Here is a 20,633-nt window from a genome sequence, read left to right as displayed (position 1 = left end):
GTTCGACGTCCCATCTTTTCGACGTGGGTGAATGTTAACCTGGTGAAATGCTAACCTGCCGACGCTGGTGAATACTAACCTGGTGAATGTTAACCTGGTGAAATGCTAACCTGCTGACGCTGAAGAGTCAATTGCTTTGCTTCCGCGTCTCGGTTAGCATCTCGCCTAAAACACAGTTGTTTCAAACTATGGACAAACCTAAAACACTGTTGTTTCAAACTATGAACAAACCTAAAACACTGGTGTTTCAAACTATGGACAAACCTAAAACACTGTCGTTTCAAACTATGGACAAACCTAAAACATTGTCGTTTCAAACTATGGACAAACCTAAAACACTGTCGTTTCAAACTATGGACAAACCTAAAACACTGTCGTTTCAAACTGTGGACAAACCTAAAACACTGTCGTTTCAAACTATGGACAAACCTAAAACACTGTCGTTTCAAACTATGGACAAACATAAAACACTGTAGTTTCAAACTATGGACAAACCTAAAACACTGTCGTTTCAAACTATGGACAAACCTAAAACAATGTCGTTTCAAACTATGGACAAACCTAAAACACTGTCGTTTCAAACTATGGACTGCCATGGACAAACTGGTCACATCTTTTTCTTCTTCATGGAAGCAGAGAAAGCGTGTCCGGTGATCAATGGGAGGATTGATCTTTCGTTTCTTTCTTACTTTTCTCTCAGACATTATTTTGAATGGAGTAAAATAATAACCCTCTTTCTCTCTCTCTCTCTCTCTCTCTCTCGCTCTCTCTCTGTGTATCTCTCTCTGTATCTCTATGTCTCTCTCTCAGGCAGAGTCAGGCTATGGTTCAGAGAGCAGTTTAAGACGTCATGGTTCAATGTTGTCGCTCACCTCCGCAGCCAGCGTCCTGTCTGCTACTTCCACCTCCTCCTTCAAGGTACACACACACATGCACGCACGCACACACACACACACACACACACACACACACACACACACACACTCATGGTTCTTCATGAAGTATAGCCATGCACAGAGCACCTCAGAGCCGGCTTGCATTCTGATGGCCAGAGTCCATTCAATACAATTCAAATGAGCTTTATTGGCATGAGAAAACATACGTTTACATCGCCAAAGCAAGTGTCACAAATAAAATAAAAACTGTTGAAAATGGGGAACATTATATACAGTTGGAGGGGGTATAGCATTGAGTAAACAGAGCTATGTCGCATTGTGACATTTTATATATACATACAGGGTACACTTTTGGAACAAATAACAGCATTATTTTTTAATGCATTTAAAGGTAGCAGCTCTGTTTCATACTGTATGTGCAGTAGGTCTAGATGTTTCATACTGTATGTACAGTAGGTCTAGATGTTTCATACTGTATGTACAGTAGGTCTAGATGTTTCATACTGTATGTGCAGTAGGTCTAGATGTTTCATACTGTATGTGCAGTAGGTCTAGATGTTTCATACTGTATGTACAGTAGGTCTAGATGTTTCATACTGTATGTACAGTAGGTCTAGATGTTTCATACTGTATGTGCAGTAGGTCTAGATGTTTCATACTGTATGTGCAGTAGGTCTAGATGTTTCATACTGTATGTGCAGTAGGTCTAGATGTTTCATACTGTATGTACAGTAGGTCTAGATGTTTCATACTGTATGTGCAGTAGGTCTAGATGTTTCATACTGTATGTACAGTAGGTCTAGATGTTTCATACTGTATGTACAGTAGGTCTAGATGTTTCATACTGTATGTGCAGTAGGTCTAGATGTTTCATACTGTATGTACAGTAGGTCTAGATGTTCCATACTGTATGTACAGTAGGTCTAGATGTTTCATACTGTAGTGCAGTAGGTCTAGTGTTTCATACTGTATGTACAGTAGGTCTAGATGTTTCATACTGTATGTGCAGTAGGTCTAGATGTTTCATACTGTATGTACAGTAGGTCTAGATGTTTCATACTGTATGTACAGTAGGTCTAGATGTTTCATACTGTATGTACATTAGGTCTAGATGTTTCATGCTGTATGTGCAGTAGGTCTAGATGTTTCATACTGTATGTGCAGCAGGTCTAGATGTTTCATACTGTATGTACAGTAGGTCTAGATGTTTCATACTGTATGTACAGTAGGTCTAGATGTTTCATACTGTATGTACAGTAGGTCTAGATGTTTCATACTGTATGTGCAGTAGGTCTAGATGTTTCATACTGTATGTACAGTAGGTCTAGATGTTTCATACTGTAGTGCAGTAGGTCTAGATGTTTCATACTGTATGTACAGTAGGTCTAGATGTTTCATACTGTATACAGTAGGTCTAGATGTTTAATACTGTATGTGCAGTAGGTCTAGATGTTTCATACTGTATGTACAGTAGGTCTAGATGTTTCATACTGTATACAGTAGGTCTAGATGTTTCATACTGTATGTGCAGTAGGTCTAGATGTCAATCCATGGTTTGTAGTCCTTAGGGTGGTTGTGTTTCTAGCCTTCTTTTGTCGCAACAGTTCACAAATCTTGCTGCTGTGTTCGCACATTGACCATTCATGCTAGTTTACATGAACGATGTTGAATGGGAAATATATTGTATATGCACAAATGTACAATTAAAAGTTAATTTATGTCGAGGTTACATTGTGAGAGAATGTGAGGGTGGACATTGAATTCTCACTGTGTATCAGAAATAGGGATGGAGCCCTAAACAAGGGTTAGCTTTGGGCTTATCAAGCTTTTTATTGAGCATAGAGGCCCATGACATCATGTTTGAGAAATTATTACAGTACTATCCGTAATATAAAGCCAGTTAACAGTTATTGCACACTAATGAATGATTGTTTTAATGATATTTGTTGCTTTTGTCAGTTGTCATCTTCATAGATGGTGGTCAGCAATAAACTCACAGATGCAGCAACTGGCCAAAAAGAATATATATATATATTAGTTTTTTTTCTTTTCGTCTCATATCTTTCCACAAAATATTAGAAAACGCTCAATAGTGGGCTTGATAAAAGCATGGCTTTATAAGCAGGATCGATAAGGTGATCATTATCAATACAAATTGACGAGCTCCATCCCTTATCAGAAGGGTCATAGCCTATTGAATCCTCACTGTGTGTCAGAAGGAAGTCACATCATAACTGTGTGCAGGGTTCCCACGGTCATGAAATTCCTGGAAATATTTTGAAATTAGAAAAATATTTTTCCAGTACTGGAAAAGTTTTGGAATTGATTAAGGGTCCTGGAAGGTCCTGGAAAAATAGCTATGCATTGTCTTTAGTTATTGATTTTGTTAATACCTCTGAAATGACAAATTAAACATTGGCCAAAGTGTCAAATATTAGAGGCAGAAATTGTGAAAATAGCCACAACGGCGTTGTGAGCATGTAGATCGTCTATTTTCACAATAAAACCATGTTATACGAAATTCCTCTAATCTTAGTGCTCGTCAGGGTGCCGGGGTCCCCAGTTCAAATATGATTATTTCGTGGGTCACGGCCAGAAAAGGTTGAGAACCACTGGCAATACACTACCTGTCTTTGGGCATTGCGCATAGGAGTAAGCGAATCGTTAATTGAGCTGAGTTATTGTTATAATATAGTCCTGGAAATCGGGTTAAATATTCTGGAAAAGTTTTGGAAAAGCTTTGGAAATGAATTGGTAAAGATGTGTGGGAACCCTGTGTGTGTCAGAAGGAAGTGACATCATCCCTGTGTGTCAGAAGGGTCACAGCCTGCGGGAGAAGCTGGCGGAGATGGAGACGTTCCGGGACATCCTGTGCAGACAGGTGGACACGCTGCAGAAGTTCTTTGACTCCTGTGTGGACAAGGACGAGTTCCAGAGAGACACAGGTAAGATATAATGAGGGTAATAATAATAATAATAATAATAACTCCCTTTGGAAACTGGGCGGCAGGGCAGTATTCCAACATGATAACGACCCCAAACACACCTCCAAGACAACCACTGCCTTGCTAAAGAAGCTGAGGGTAAAGGTGATGGACTGGCCAAGCATGTCTCCAGACCTAAACCTTATTGAGCATCTGTGAGGCATCTTCAAATGGAAGGTGGAGGAGTGCAAGGTTTCTAACATCCAGCAGCTCTGTGATATTGGTCATGGAGGAGTGGAAGAGGGTTCCATGAAGAGGGTTCCAGTGGCAACCTGTGAAGCTCTGGTGAACTCCATGCCCAAGAGGGTTAAGGCAGTGCAGGAAAGTAATGGTGGCCACACAAAATATTGACACATGGGCCCAATTTGGACATTTTCACTTAGGGGTGTACTCACTTTTGTTGCCAGCAGTTTAGACATTAATGGCTGTGTGGTGAGTTATTTTGAGGGGACAATACAATTATACAGTTATCCAAGCTGTACACTGACTACTTTACATTGTATCAAAGTGTCATCTCTTCAGTGTTGTCCCATGAAGAGATATTATGCAGAAATGAGAGGGGTGTACTCACTTTTGTGAGATACTGTTGCTGTGAAATATTCAAAACCTTTTTTTGTTTTAATTTAGATTTCTATGGCATACAGCTCATGAAAATCTAAAATCCATATCTCTAAATATTAGAATTTTACACCGAAAGAAGGATTTATAATACAGAAATGTCTGGAAGTTCTGGAAGGTTATGTTAATTTATGCTCTCAGTACTTGGTCTGGAATACTTTTAGACAAAATTGTCTTCATCAATGGGGCGTGGCATGAAGGTGTTCAGCCTGTGGTTCTGCTGGGGTGTTATGAGGTTTATATTATAAATATATTTATATTATAGTTATAATGGCATGAAGGTGGTCAGTCTGTGGTTCTGCTGAGGTGTTATGAGGTTTATATTATAAATATATTTATATTATAGTTATAATGGCATGAAGGTGGTCAGTCTGTGGTTCTGCTGAGGTGTTATGAGGTTTATATTATAAATATATTTATATTATAGTTATAATGGCATGAAGGTGTTCAGCCTGTGGTTCTGCTGAGGTGTTCTGGAAGACCAGGTTTGCTCTGATCAAGGCCATAAATCCAGTCAGAGCGTTTCCTTCCTCGGTTCCAGGGCAGTGCGACGCTGCGTTTAGGATTTGAGGAATTTTGTTCAAAACTGAGCACTTTTGGAACAATCAAGATAGAATATGAAAAATATTCCATCCAAATCCCAAATCCCCCCAAATCCTTTGGTGAGCCACTGGCATAAGGGCTAAATGGAGGCACAAAAGATAGAGCAGATGTACATGTATTATGACCAATAACAATATACAAGATTATGATGAATAACTTCAATATACATATATAACCCTAACCCTAACCCTAACCATAACCCTATATATATAAAGAAAAATATTACTCATTTTATTCTCTCAATCGTTTGTTAAAATGGCATAAATAGCTCATCTACAAGCTTGCGTGTCACGACGTGAAGCGTTGTAAGCTTGTAGATCAGCTATTTTTGCTTTTTTCTTCTGAAAATATATGAACATTTTTCAACATGAAAGCAATAATGAAAACGATAATTATCTAAATTGCAGTTAATTAGTAGCCTAATGGTTTTAGCATTAGGCTATTATGTAATAATGTGAACAGCCCTGGTCCAAGGTGCAACTTCTAATTAGTCCTGAGATTGAGCTCAGCAGCGCTGGAGGTCCAACCTACTTATATAAGAGAGAAAAGAACAGAACACAAAACAAAAAACTGACATGTCAGTGAATATTGGGATTTGTAAATGTTGACTATTGATCTCTGCAGTCTTACATTAATTATTCACCGTTGGCAGTGTCCGTGCTGCTTAGCAAGCAGTTGTTATATTTCTGACATCAGTTCCTGTGTAACTTTGATGTCTAAAAGCAGACCAGGGCTTTTATTCCACTCAGGTCAGGACTAAACTAATCCATAGCTATTAGCAGCTCCGCTACACTACCTCTGTGTGACTCTGCTGCCCTCTGCTGCTCTGCTGCAGCAACGACACCCTGGAGGTCGGGTTGAGCTCTTACAATAACTTACAGCTAACCCTAACCCTAACCCTTACAGCGAGACAACACACGTTAATATAGAAATGATAATCTAAAAAAGTAGGTAGACCAAGAACCTAATGAAATCGAAAGAAAATAATCTGTACACTGATGCTATACACCCTTTAGCTTTGCATTTAGAAGACATTTATAGAAGCGGGTCAAAAACGAAAACTCGTGCCACGCTGTGATTTGATTTGATGCTGTGAGCTTGTATATCTGCTATTCTTTAATAGTTAGAGCAGGGGTTTTCAACAGGGTGTCTGGGACCCCTAGGGGGTCCTCAGAGTTACTACAGGGGGTCCTCCAAATCTTTGAGTGATAGAAACCTTTTTCTCCTTTTTTATATTAACACCACTTGAACCGTGGTGTCCAAATTCTGAGAACTGTAGCCAAAAATGGCAAATCTACAAGCTCACAACGCCTCGCAGAGAGCAGACTAAGTACAGAGTGAAAGGTCTAGTTTATTAAGTATTGACGGTTCAAGTGGTTAAATATCTGAAAACACAAATTGACATGAATCCAAAATACACTGATGATTGTGCTGTCAAACAATGAAACTATATGGAATCTATGAACAGGTTGTGGGGGTCCCTGCTTCATCTCTCTCAACTAAGGGGTCAGTGCTTCATCTCTCTCTCTCAGCTAAGGGGTCCTGCTTCATCTCTCTCTCAACTAAGGGGTCCTTGGCCTGAAAACGTTGAAGACCCCTGAGTTAGAGCATAAAATAATGGTTACAGTAATAACGTGTTCCAGGTCTTAAAGGGCCAGTTCACCTCTGGGACAACCAGATCTTATTTTATTGTTGTTTGGGACATGATCAACACAACCCTGAATTATTTTTTGTGTTCAATTTGTATTTTGAGATATTTTAGTATTTCAGCATGAATGATGAAGCATCTGATGCAACATGCATCATCATTCATGCTGAAATACTAAAATATCTCAAAACACAGATTGAACTAAAAAAATAACCCAGGATTGTGTTGATCGTGTCCCAAACAACAATAAAATAAGATCTGGTTGCCCCAGAGGTCAAAAACCAGGGGAAACGGTTGGGGCACCGTAGCTTCTGGTCACATGACCATAAGTCATCATGCCTGAAGTTAATCAGAAACCCCCCCTCCCCCCCCCCCCCTCCCCTAACACCTACCTTCTCCTCTGCTGGTGGCAGGACAGGTGAAACCATGCACTAACATGAGTCTTGTTTCCATTGTTCTCTTCCTGTAGTGGTGGAGGAGGATGAGGATGACTTCCTGGCCTCTTCCTCCACCTCCACCCGACCTGACGGAGGAGGAGGAGACTGTCTGCACAACAACAACGGCAGCAAGGAGAAACGTAGGTTTATTTCTGTTATTACAACACAAGGAGAAACGTAGGTTTATTATATTATTACAACACAAGGAGAAACGTAGGTTTATTATATTATTACAACACAAGGAGAAACGTAGGTTTATTATATTATTACAACACAAGGAGAAACGTAGGTTTATTATATTATTACAACACAAGGAGAAACGTAGGTTTATTATATTATTACAACACAAGGAGAAACGTAGGTTTATTATATTATTACAACATGAGGAGAAACATAGGTTTTAATTATTCCAGCATAACGTTGGTACGTTCCCACTGGGATTAGCCTCATCATCTCACCCACAATGGTAACCGGAATGTTCGCCCTAAAACACACTCGCCGACCTCACGCTGACTGCTGGGTGGGGCGGTTCTTGTATTCTTGCAGTTGTTTTACAGAGGTTAAGATTGGAAATGAGTTTAGGGTTAGACATAGTTTTACTGAGATAAAGGTTAGGAATAAGGTTAGGTTTAGACATAGTTTTACTGAGGTTAAGGTTAGGAATAAGGTTAGGTTTAGACATAGTTTTACTGAGGTTAAGGTTAGGAATAAGGTTAGGTTTAGACATAGTTTTACTGAGGTTAAGGTTAGGAATAAGGTTAGGTTTAACCGTTTAGGCATAGTTTACAGAGGTTAAGGTTAGGAATAAGGTTAGGTTTAACCGTTTAGGCATAGTTTTACTGAGGTTAAGGTTAGGAATAAGGTTAGGTTTAACCGTTTAGGCATAGTTTACAGAGGTTACGTTCAGGAATACCAGGCAGAGTTCATTCTACCGCTCCACCGGATAGAAGGTAGACGCCCGAGGTGAATGTGTTTTGGGGCGAGAATTCTGGTATTCCTCACAATATCCATATTCCACCACAATATCTCTAATCCTCCTGAGAACCTCTGAGTCTCTGTCATTATGTCCAAAACATAATCAAATCAATCAAATCAAATCAAAAGTAGCAGATGGAGCTTGTAGATCTGCTACTTTTGCTGCTTCTGTGTGACGCTGCAGTATGATGGAGTAGGGCCGTTCATTTACGAAAACACACAAGCAGTTTAAATAACGAGAGAAGAGCTTTTCTTCCCGATAACTTATCCTGTTGATCAGGGGTTCCCAAACATTTTTGGCTCGGGGCACCCCTAGACATATTTTTTTTCATCCGATGCACCCCTGCATTATTATATTCATAATTTTCACTCCCGGCACCTTATATTTATAGCATATTTTAGCGATTATGTTACGAGGAAAGCGAGATAATAGCCATTTTGGTTAGAACTGACTGAAAATAACTTTGTACTTAGAGTTTAAAATGATACTAAATATATTTTTAAATGTCCAAATAAATTTCAAATATCATCAAATTATCTCACGGCACCCCTGGACTGCCGTCGCGGCACCCCAGGGTGCCCCGTCACCCACTTTGAAAACCCCTGCTGTTGATAACTGAGTTGCATTGCACACTCCACTTCACAACTAGAACCAGATGAAAACCAATACAGATATTTTCAGATATTACATTTTTACTAGTCCTTGCCTGTTTGAACTTATGTGCTCTGAATGATGTGCAGTTTGGGTTATGGGGTGTTCACAGCATAGTATATGAGGGATTGGTTGTAGAGTCTCAGACGTAATGTTGGAGAACCCAGACGTATCAATGATGTCAGTCATCTCCAAATTTGGGCATTGTTTAGTGTCAGTATCAGTGCGTGTATCAGACAGACATTCAGTCGTTTATTAGTAGGATGTTGACATTGGATGACAATATTATCGTATTATCTCTAGTAACATCTTATATATACATTCCTCCTATTGCCGCATCCCACTTCCAAGCCCATTCACGCCCCCTTTACATCGACTTCAACTCATAGGTAGTCGTCTAGGACGTAAGGAATACCGCCCCTAACGCTATCATTCGCCCCCCGTCGCCATGGTGACAGCCCTCCATTGGCTCATTCCCAGCTATGGGACCGGCGGATCCAATTTCAACAGCAGGGGGCGTCGCAGTAAGTGGAGTGAAATTTGACACCACTGTGTTTGCATGTGCGTGCTGCTGCTGCTGCCTCCACAGTGAGGGCAGAGAAATAGCAGAGGCATAACAGTCACTTCTCTCCAGTGCGTCCGGCGGTCAAATATGTCCGACCGGAAACGTGCGCTGCGGCACAATAGTTCCGCCACAATAGTTCCCTTTTTACTTTTTTTTTTTAAACTTTTTTTTTTTTTAACTTTTTTTTTTTTTTTTTACTTTTCTTTTTTTTCAAAAAACTTTTTTTTTTGGAAAAAAAAAGTTTTTTAGTAAAGAAGCGGGCGTGGACTCTAGATGTGAGTGGCCCGAAGGGCCGCGAACCTCTAGTTAATAACATTTGTGTGTGTGCGTGCGTGCGTGCGTGCGTGTGCGTGCGTGTGTGCGTGCGTGCGTTGTGTGTGTGTGTACTTATGTATGTATGTGTGTGTGTGTGTGTGCTCCAGTGTTTGCTCCAGCCAGTCCTAAAGTCCTGAACGGCATCGACTTCAAAGGCGAGGCCATCACCTTCAAAGCCACCACGGCCGGCATCCTGTCCACCCTGTCCCACTGCATAGAGCTGATGGTCAAACGAGAGGACAGCTGGCAGAAGAGGCTGGACAAGGTAGGCACGCATACACACACACACACACACACACACACACACACACACACACACACACACACACACACACACACACACACACACACGTGCGCGCACACACACACGTGCGCGCACACACACACACACACACACACACACTGGGGATGACACGATATGAAAATGTCATGTCACGTTTATTGTGCCCAAAGAAATTGCGATATTATGGCGATAATCAAAACATCCCCAGCATCCATTATCCTGGGGCGGAACTTTTTGCCCAAAAATAGCCGATTTACAAGCTCACAACGTGTCGCAAGGCGACACGTTTTTGAGCTTGTAGATCGGCTTTTTTTTTTTTTTTTGGCCAAGAGATTTGGAAGAGTGAAGAGATAATACGACAGGTCCGTTTTACCAATAGGGTTTAAGTGGTCCCGTATATGCAGCTCGGCAAATAAAAGGTGAATTGATCCCAGTGCATGACGGAGGACGATATCACGATAAATCTAACTATTGTGTGTTTTTTATCACAATAAGCGATAATAGCGATTATTTTCCCATCCCTATGCACACACACATGCAAATGAAATGTGTATTAATGTCCACACAGAAACAGAAAAGACAAAGGACATAAACACTGCCAGTGGAGCATTGTTTATTTCATTGACTAAAGTGATTAAAAATAAAAGAAAATCATTGACTTGAACAAAAGTAACACTCTGCTATGACGATTCAGGTATTTCTATCTAGAGTAGTAACCCCAGAACCCGATTGAGTTCAATAGAGGAGTGGCCTGTTCTGATTGTACACTATGATGGATTTAAGGATTGCTCAAGCTTCACAGCACATCATGATACTGTATAGGCAATATACAGCCATTAGCCAACCACACTTGCCTCCTGTCCACATGTGGAAGTGTCCTTGGGCAAGGCCCTGAACCCCACATTGATCCAATGAGTTGATGGTCGTCACAATTATTACATAATCGTCTAATCGTGATTATTTGACATAATTTTGATTATTTTCCATAATCGTCATAATCGTTTTCATGTCAAAACTAGTGGAAATAGCAGATCTACAAGCTCACAATGCGACGCGTTGTGAGCTTGTAGATCGGCTATTTCCACTATCAATGTTCTTTTTTAAGTATAAAGTTGTCAAATATGTCAATAATTTCTTTGTATATTTAGCTTATGTGTCATCTACCATGTGTAACTTCAAAGCCTAAAAGCCAAACAGAAATGTAATTGTCAACGACAAAAACACAATTAAATCCTTAATCGCAATTATTTGAGAGAAAATTAATCGTCATGTAAAATGTCATAATCGTGACAGCCCTACCAATGAGTTGATGGGTGTCAGCTTTGCCACCGATGTGTGCATGTGGGAAGTGAGGACTGTTCACCACTTCAGCTCCCAATGGGATGAATTGCAAGTGTGGTGCTAGTGATGTCATCAGTGATAGTGTAGTTAGTGTAGTTGAGTTCTATGGGGGAGTGGTGACGTTCTGGCTATAAATAGGCAACCATACTTGTAATTTCCAATTGCATATTATTATTCAGGTTCCCACTCTCTCTCAAGTCCTCGTAGATGTGCATGCAGAGTGTGACAGTCGGTCGGTCCATATATGCCCACGACCATATATGGGCAATTCATTGATTGATTGAATACTTTATTAGCAGTTTGCGTAGACATAGCTCAGGACAGCACAGTTCAGATATAAGCTCTACTAATAGCATTTAAACCCAAGGAAGCAGTATGGCTTGTTTACATTGAGGTCATTTGTACTCAATTCATAGAGTAACATGGTAACTGGATTTGCAGTTCTGCACGCGCACACGCACGCACGCACGCACACACACACACACACACACCTTGTGCAATACGCTGGCTAGCTATAATTACATTCCTGACACACACACACACAACCACATGTGTAGTCAAGGTAAGGCACTTTTATTTGTTTAACACATTTCAACAGCAACACAATACAATGTGCTTCACACACACAGCACCAAGGCTTTGACTCAACACAGCATCGACCATTGGTTTTAACACAACCCCAACATTAAGGGCTCTGGTCTTGACACAACCCCAACATTCAGGGCTCTGGTTTTGATTCAGCCCCAGCATTGAGAGGTCGTGCACAGTGTTGCCATGTCTGCCTATTATAAGCGACTTCTGGGCTTGCTTTTCTGTGCTATAAAGTCACTTGTAAATATTGGTAGTTGATTCTCTCAGTTTAAAACCCCTATTGTATACATTGGCCATTTGAAAACAGACGATCTACAAGCTCACAACATGCCGCCATGCAACGAGTTGTGAGCTTGTAGATAGATACGATTCAAATCAAAACTTGTTTTGGAATATTTTTAAAGCATTCTAAACACAAATATTATATGTGGCTCCCTAGCACAAACTATTTTCAGATGGGGGGTCTGCAGACACATGCATATTAATTTGGGGGTCCTTGATATAAGACATGAGAATCACTGGTCATTCTATTCATTCATGTATTCCAGCACTAGCATGGTGAGGAGATTGATTATATTATTGTATTGTTGAGGAGACTAAATTCCTGTCACACAGACACCATTAGATGCCAGCTGTAGTTATGTGTGTTGTAGGGCTGTCACGATGACATGACGATTAATTGTCACTCAAATAATTGGCGATTAACGATTTAATTGTGTATTTGTCGTTGATAATTACATTTCTGTTTGGCTTTTAGGCTTTGAAGTTGTACATGGTAGATATGACACATAACCTAAATATACAAAGAAATTACTGACATATTTGACAACTTACTACTTAAAAAATAACTTTGGTAGTGGAAATAGCCGATCTACAAGCTCACAACGCGTCGCGATACGACGCGTTGTGAGCTTGTAGATCGGCTATTTCCACTATTTTTGACTTTCTTTAAAATATATGAACATTTTTCAACATGGAAACGATTATGAAAAATAATCACGATTATGTCAAATAATCACGATTAGACGATTATGTAATAATTGTGACAGCCCTAGTGTGTTGGAAGTAACTTTTAGAGAAGCCCGCTTGCTGTGTTCAGGTCTTTAGACTTCAGGCCTTAAGCTACAGGTCTAAGGTGGTCTAAGGTGGTCTTCAGGTGTGCAGTCCAAGGTGTTTAGTCCTGCAGGTTTACGCTCTGCTTCAGTGTTGACTCGGCCGCAGCAGGAATGCTGTTCCTAGAAGGAATGATAGACCGTCCTGATAACAGTCAGTCAACAATGAATAACGGTGCTGCGCTGCTGACACACTATGTGGCCGTCACCGCTTCCAGCTACGTTCACATGTGCAACAACTTTACTAAAACAAATACATGTATGTAAAAAGACATGTTTATTGTTTAGCCCCTTGTATGCACGCTAAAACAAAAGAAAGTAGTAAATGAAAACATTGTAACACTCTTCTTTTCACGAATTACAATCTAAAATATGAACCCTTGTTGTTCTACTAAAAGGATACCACAAATACTTTATTAGTCATAAATGTAAACAGAAAGGATAACACAATACTTTATTAGTCATAAATGTAAACAGAGGTACAGTCAGACATTAAGGCTAAAAGGATAACACAATACTTTATTAGTCATAAATGTAAACAGAGGTACAGTCAGACATTAAGGATTATAGGATAACACAATACTTTATTAGTCATAAATGTAAACAGAGGTACAGTCAGACATTAAGGCTAAAAGGATAACACAATACTTTATTAGTCATAAATGTAAACAGAGGTACAGTCAGACATAAAGGCTAAAAGGATAACACAATACTTTATTAGTCATAAATGTAAACAGAGGTACAGTCAGACATTAAGGCTAAAAGGATAACACAATACTTTATTAGTCATAATTGTAAACAGAGGTACAGTCAGACATTAAGGCTAAAAGGATAACACAATACTTTATTAGTCATAAATGTAAACAGAGGTACAGTCAGACATTAAGTCTAAAAGGATAACACAATGCTTTATTAGTCATAAATGTAAACAGAGGTACAGTCAGACATAAAGGCTAAAAGGATAACACAATACTTTATTAGTCATAAATGTAAACAGAGGTACAGTCAGACATTAAGGATAAAAGGATAACACAATACTTTATTAGTCATAAATGTAAACAGAGGTACAGTCAGACATTAAGGCTAAAAGAATAACACAATACTTTATTAGTCATAAATGTAAACAGAGGTACAGTCAGACATTAAGGATAAAAGGATAACACAATACTTTATTAGTCATAAATGTAAACAGAGGTACAGTCAGACATTAAGGATAAAAGGATAACACAATACTTTATTAGTCATAATTGTAAACAGAGGTACAGTCGGACATTAAGGCTAAAAGGATAACACAATACTTTATTAGTCATAAATGTAAACAGAGGTACAGTCAGACATTAAGGATAAAAGGATAACACAATACTTTATTAGTCATAAATATAAACAGAGGTACAGTCAGACATTAAGGCTAAAAGGATAACACAACAAGACGTTTTCCCACTGTGCTGCTATGTATTCAGTTCATCTTGTTTCCATTGTGGAACTATATATTCTGTCTTTTTTGGGCGTAGGGTAGGCGCTACCCAAACATTTGGCTGTGTTGCTCATTCCACGAATGCCCGATGCTTACAAGCTGCACCTCGTTGTAAAGGTGACGAATCAACGGTAAAAACGACATAAAACACGATACCAGTTGGTATTACTAAAGGGGAGATATGATGGACCCAAGTCAAGTTGACTTAGTTTTCATGCAGGGTTTACCTTGGCCATGGGACAGTTTCTCACTGTTGATATTTGACGTTGCTTCATTGGCTGACAATGAGTGGAAGGAACTCCCACAGTAGTGTTGTAGAGGAATGTCACACACACACACACACACACACACACACACACACACACACACACACACACACACACACACACACACACACACACACACACCTATCCGCTTTGGCTCAGCTGATGTTGTAGAACCAGTTTTGTGTGTGTGTGTGTGTGTGTGTGTGTGTGTGTGTGTGTGTGTGTGTGTGTGTGTGTGTGTGTGTGTGTGTGTGTGTGTGTGTGTGTGTGTGTGTGTGTGTGTGTGTGTGTGTGTGTGTGTGTGTGTGTGTGTGTGTGTGTTCCCCTCCTCCTCCATTCAAACAGCCCAACCCTAAAGCATAGTGTAGAGACACAGAGAAAGGTTTCAGTTGAGTCAGACTTCAGACCTGAAACCACCTGCTCTGTTCTCTGTGTGTGTGTGTGTGTGTGTATGTGTGTGTGTGTGAGAGAGAGTGTTCATATGGGTGTCTGTTCATGGCCATAGTTTTGTTGTACCGGCATACATTAAAGTGTGTGTGTGTGAAGCCGCGTTAAGTCACACACACACACTGAGCGGTGGGCGAATGCTGTGTTACATTAACGCTGTGAGGGTTTAAACACGCCGGACGTTACGTTACTTTAGCGTTGAGAGGGTTTAAACGTGCCGGTCGGTACGTTACTTACGTTGCTGAGAGGGTTTAAACGGGCCGGTCGGTACGCTACGTTAACGTTGAGAGGGTTTAAACACGCCGGTCGGTACGTTCCGTTGTTGAGAGGGTTTAAACGCGGAGGCCGGTCATCATGACGGCCAGGACGGCCTGGTGGAGCTTGTGGAAACCCTCGCTGACATGGAGACACGATGTGAGCAAACAGACGCTCAGCCAGAGCTGGATCCCTCTGAGCACCTGCAGCTTGTTCTATACCGTAAGATATGACTGTAATAACCTGTTCTATACATGTTATAACATGTTCTATACATGTTATAACAACATGTTCTATACATGTTATAACAACATGTTCTATACAGTAAGATATCAGTTATAACCTGTTCTATAACATAAGATATAGTCTGTTATAACAACCTGCAACTTGTTCTATACCATAAGATAGAGTCTGTTACATGGGTCTTCAACGTGTTCAGGCCAAGGACCCCTTAGCTGAGAGAAAGATGAAGCAGGGACCCCCCATTACATATTGTATAGATGAGAGAAAGATGAAGCAGGGACCCCCATTACATATTGTATAGATGAGAGAAAGATGAAGCAGGGACCCCCCATTACATATTGTATAGATGAGAGAGAGATGAAGCAGGGACCCCTTCTATGTGTGATGGAGATTTTCATCGATTTCATAGATAGATGTATAGACTTGTTTGACAGAAGGCGAGGGTTCAAGTTGTATCACGCAAGGATTTGGCTGCTGTAGTAACTCTAAGGACCCCCTGTTGAAGTCCCTTGGTCTGTTATAACCGGTTCTATACAGTAAGATATAGTCTGTTAGAACAACCTGTAGCTTGTTCTATACAGTAGGTTGACCTATAGCATCTACAGCAGTGGATTTCAACTTTTTTCACATCAAGGTCCATTATTTGTTAAGCATTTGAGCAACAAAATCACGTTCGATGACGTTTAGCCTCTCAGAACCACAACTTTAAATGATTTGTTATTGTTGAATCAGATTTTGTCCACAATTCCATGCTGTATTGATGTTGGTGACATAGGAGAGGCAAACGTAAAACAAAAATAGTTTGGTTTTATTTTATGCTGGTTACCAACTCTCCATCATTTAGCTGGGGACCCCCTGGAACCCCCTCAAGGACCACTGGTCTAACTGACTGACTGACTGACTGACTGACTGACTGACTGACTGACTGACTGACAGCTTGTCTGTGTTGTCTCTGAGGCTGCGCTCACACAGTAGTCAAAGATGATGTCTTTGTGCCGCGTGATTACACATGGTTGAGGATAGTCCCTCAGGGCTCTGTACGGGTGTTACATGAGCTGTCAGTATGACCTGTCAGTTACTGTCAGTAGAATATGACATGTCAGTAGTAACCTGGCTGATGGCCACAGTAGTATTGTGTGAAGGCTTTCACTGAACAGATTCTTATAAAGCTTGCGGATCGTCTGCATTCTGTAAGGATGCTCGGGTTTAACCCATTCATAACGGTTACACAGTATTGTGTATCATTATTTGCTTGTAGATCTGCTATTTTTGAAAAATCGTGAAAATTTGAATTTTGACCCGATTCTATAAGTGTCTTTTGAATCCTTCTCAGGTTTTTTGAAAAACCTATGTTTCTATGTCAGCAATCTGGCCAGCCATCGTCAAAGAAAATGTCCTTTTCACTTAACTGGAGCTCAGTTAATCTGTTCTTGAGAGACTACTATGTCAGTGGTTCTCAAACCTTTTCATGTGAAGGACCCCCAAAATGAAATGTGTTTTGCCCACGGACCCCCATCTTAAAATATTTAGTTCCAGGGACCCCCCTGAAGCAAAATTTGAGTTACAAACGTTCGCTTTGAAAATACATATAGTCGACTTTTTCAAAAAGACCATGCAAAGACTACACAGACCATTCAAAGACTACATATCGACGCGTTGGTGTTGTTGTATCCGCCGGTGTCAACGAGGCCAACCGGGGCGCTGTGAATGTGCATGAATTTGCATCCTCTTCCTCGTCTTTCTCTCACGTAGTCCTAGTTGATTTGAAGTGTTCTTTAAGAAGATCATGAGTAAAGGACTTTATCACAACTTACACAAGGACTGTGTGTTGGTCACTGAGACACAGACACACACTGCTGACATCCAAGCACATGGACATACAGGGATCAGTAGAAGCAGAAGTTGGCAGTGTGCATAATGTTGGGGTTTGTCAAGGTATTTTCAGCATAGATTTAGTCAAACCTCAATCCTCCATTCCACCTCTGTTGACATTTAACCACAATGATATACTGTGGTATTCGGACCCACATTTCAAAATATGTTGTTCCAGGGACCCCCCAGTAGGAACAATTTGAGTCACAAAGATTTGTATTATGTTCAAAGATTTGCACACATTTTCCTAAGATCTAAAAGCTCACAGTGCGGCACCTGGTGGCGCGCTATGAGCTTGTAGATCTGCTTTTTTTTCCAATAACTACGGTATAATATAATCCCTGGTCTTAAAATCCACCAGTTTGGGAAGCAGTGCCCTAGAGGGGTCCCCAGACAACACTTTGAGAAACACAGAGAGTGGGAGTGGTACCTCTGGCCGGTCCGCCAGGTTTGGGTGTTACCAAGTAAAGTAGGCCGGGAGATTACTGCACACACTGTGAGGTTAGCACACATCTATTGTGTGTGTGTGTGTGTGTGTGTGTGTGTGTGTGTGTGTGTGTGTGTGTGTGTGTGTGTGTGTGTGTGGGTGTGAGTGTGAGAGAAGTGTGCACATTGTGTCTTAAAAGGCCTTGTCCAATCTAACCTGACTTTACCTGCTTAAGTGAGTCTGTGTGTGTGTGTGTGTGTGTGTGTGTGTGTGTGTGTGTGTGTGTGTGTGTGAGATACTGTGGTTGTGAGGGCCAAACTGGTGTAGAGAGAGAAAACGACCGGTCTCAAAGTAATGGTGAAAATGAGCAACTAACCCTACAGTGTGGGGCTAAAGTCCCAGCCAGATCGGCTTCATTTTCCCCGGCTCCATTTTAATTTGGCTCCTTTTCGGGCCAGGGATAGTAAATCAATATTTCTCAGGGCCATTCGGTTTGGTCCAAATATTCTCGATTCCGTTTCAGCTCGGGTCCCATTTTTTTGGACCCGTGCTAGGCCAAAAATCCCTACAATAATAAACAGGGTAATATTGTCTTTTATATTAGATATTCTCACAGGTTAGGGTTAGTTTATTTGCTTACCAAATCTCTGTCATTTAGCTGGGGACCACTGGTGGTCCCCAGACCACTGGTTGAAATCCCCTGATGTAGATGATGCCAACAATGCTGGGAAAGCTCTGTCTACCAGATGTTGTTGAAGAGGACCGTAGAGAAGTCTGGAAGAGGCACTCCTTCCCTATGAATTGACTACAAAGGACCCCAGTGTAAACAAGCCATAGTTCTTTCTACAGGGGTTAAACCCTATTAGTAGACCATGTATCTGAACTGTACCGTCCTGTACTATTCCTATGAGAACTGATAATAAAGTATTCAATCAATCAATATTATACAGCTTGGTTACAAACCACGTGTGTTCATATATGGAAGCCTCTTTAATGTCCATAAACTAGTTGTGAGGTCTGCAGATTGAAGCCTCTGTAATGTCCATAAACTAGTTGTGAGGCCTGCAGATTGAAGCCTCTGTGATCTCCATAAACTAGTTGTGAGAGGTCTGCAGATTGAAGCCTCTTTAATGTCCATAAACTAGTTGTGAGGTCTGCAGATTGAAGCCTCTGTAATGTCCATAAACTAGTTGTGAGGCCTGCAGATTGAAGCCTCTGTGATCTCCATAAACTAGTTGTGAGAGGCCTGCAGATTGAAGCCTCTGTAATGTCCATAAACTAGTTGTGAGTCCTGCAGATTGAAGCCTCTGTAATGTCCATAAACTAGTTGTGAGGCCTGCAGATTGAAGCCTCTGTAATGTCCATAAACTAGTTGTGAGGTCTGCAGATTGAAGCCTCTGTAATGTCCATAAACTAGTTGTGAGAGGCCTGCAGATTGAAGCCTCTGTAATGTCCATAAACTAGTTGTGAGGCCTGCAGATTGAAGCCTCTGTAATGTCCATAAACTAGTTGTGAGGCCTGCAGATTGAAGCCTCTGTAATGTCCATAAACTAGTTGTGAGGCCTGCAGATTGAAGCCTCTGTAATGTCCATAAACTAGTTGTGAGGTCTGCAGATTGAAGCCTCTGTAATGTCCATAAACTAGTTGTGAGGCCTGCAGTTTGAAGCCTCTGTAATGTCCATAAACTAGTTGTGAGAGGTCTGCAGATTGAAGCCCCTGTAATGTCCATAAACTAGTTGTGAGGTCTGCAGATTGAAGCCCCTGTAATGTCCATAAACTAGTTGTGAGAGGTCTGCAGATTGAAGCCCCTGTAATGTCCATAAACTAGTTGTGAGAGGTCTGCAGATTGAAGCCACTGTAATGTCCATAAACTAGTTGTGAGAGGTCTGCAGATTGAAGCCTCTGTAATGTCCATAAACTAGTTGTGAGGCCTGCAGTTTGAAGCCTCTGTAATGTCCATAAACTAGTTGTGAGAGGTCTGCAGATTGAAGCCCCTGTAATGTCCATAAACTAGTTGTGAGGTCTGCAGATTGAAGCCCCTGTAATGTCCATAAACTAGTTGTGAGAGGTCTGCAGATTGAAGCCCCTGTAATGTCCATAAACTAGTTGTGAGAGGTCTGCAGATTGAAGCCTCTGTAATGTCCATAAACTAGTTGTGAGGTCTGCAGATTGAAGCCCCTGTAATGTCCATAAACTAGTTGTGAGAGGTCTGCAGATTGAAGCCCCTGTAATGTCCATAAACTAGTTGTGAGGCCTGCAGATTGAAGCCCCTGTAATGTCCATAAACTAGTTGTGAGAGGTCTGCAGATTGAAGCCCCTGTAATGTCCATAAACTAGTTGTGAGGCCTGCAGATTGAAGCCTCTGTAATGTCCATAAACTCTTGTTGAGTTTCACAAGTTTGTGCGTCTACTGTTGTTCGTGTTCAAGAATGTATTGTCAAACGTGAACGCAAATCAGGGGAACCAAATCCCTTTTATGCCCATATATGAAGATCCCTGATGTAATCGATATTAAGCCCATATCTGTGAATGCCAATATATAATCACTGTGATGTCAGGGGAACCAAATCCCCTTTATTGCCATATATGGAGATCTCTGTGATGCCAGGGGAACCAAATCCCAACACAA

General features: G+C 40.8%; 1 protein-coding gene across 3 annotated transcripts in view; it reads left to right on the top strand.

Moving 5' to 3' along the window:
* The window catches only part of LOC308296341 (ceramide transfer protein-like), a 64,680-nt gene that overhangs the window by 25,548 nt on the left and 18,499 nt on the right, over positions 1-20,633 (top strand). For 2 of the 3 annotated variants that reach the window (XM_080739596.1, XM_080739597.1), the window contains exons 4-7: positions 811-918; positions 3,712-3,841; positions 7,219-7,326; positions 9,801-9,958. In XM_080739596.1, the coding sequence (XP_080595722.1) occupies positions 811-918; positions 3,712-3,841; positions 7,219-7,326; positions 9,801-9,958 (504 nt within the window). The remainder of the gene's footprint in view (positions 1-810; positions 919-3,711; positions 3,842-7,218; positions 7,327-9,800; positions 9,959-20,633) is intronic. The other variant, XM_080739598.1, reaches the window with a different exon arrangement.

This window comes from Nannobrachium achirus (genome assembly GCF_963921795.1).
Source record: "Nannobrachium achirus genome assembly, chromosome: 12".
Lineage (NCBI taxonomy): Eukaryota > Metazoa > Chordata > Actinopteri > Myctophiformes > Myctophidae > Nannobrachium > Nannobrachium achirus.
Note: the sequence above shows the minus strand (reverse complement) of the source record. Positions and strands in the feature narration are given on the sequence as shown.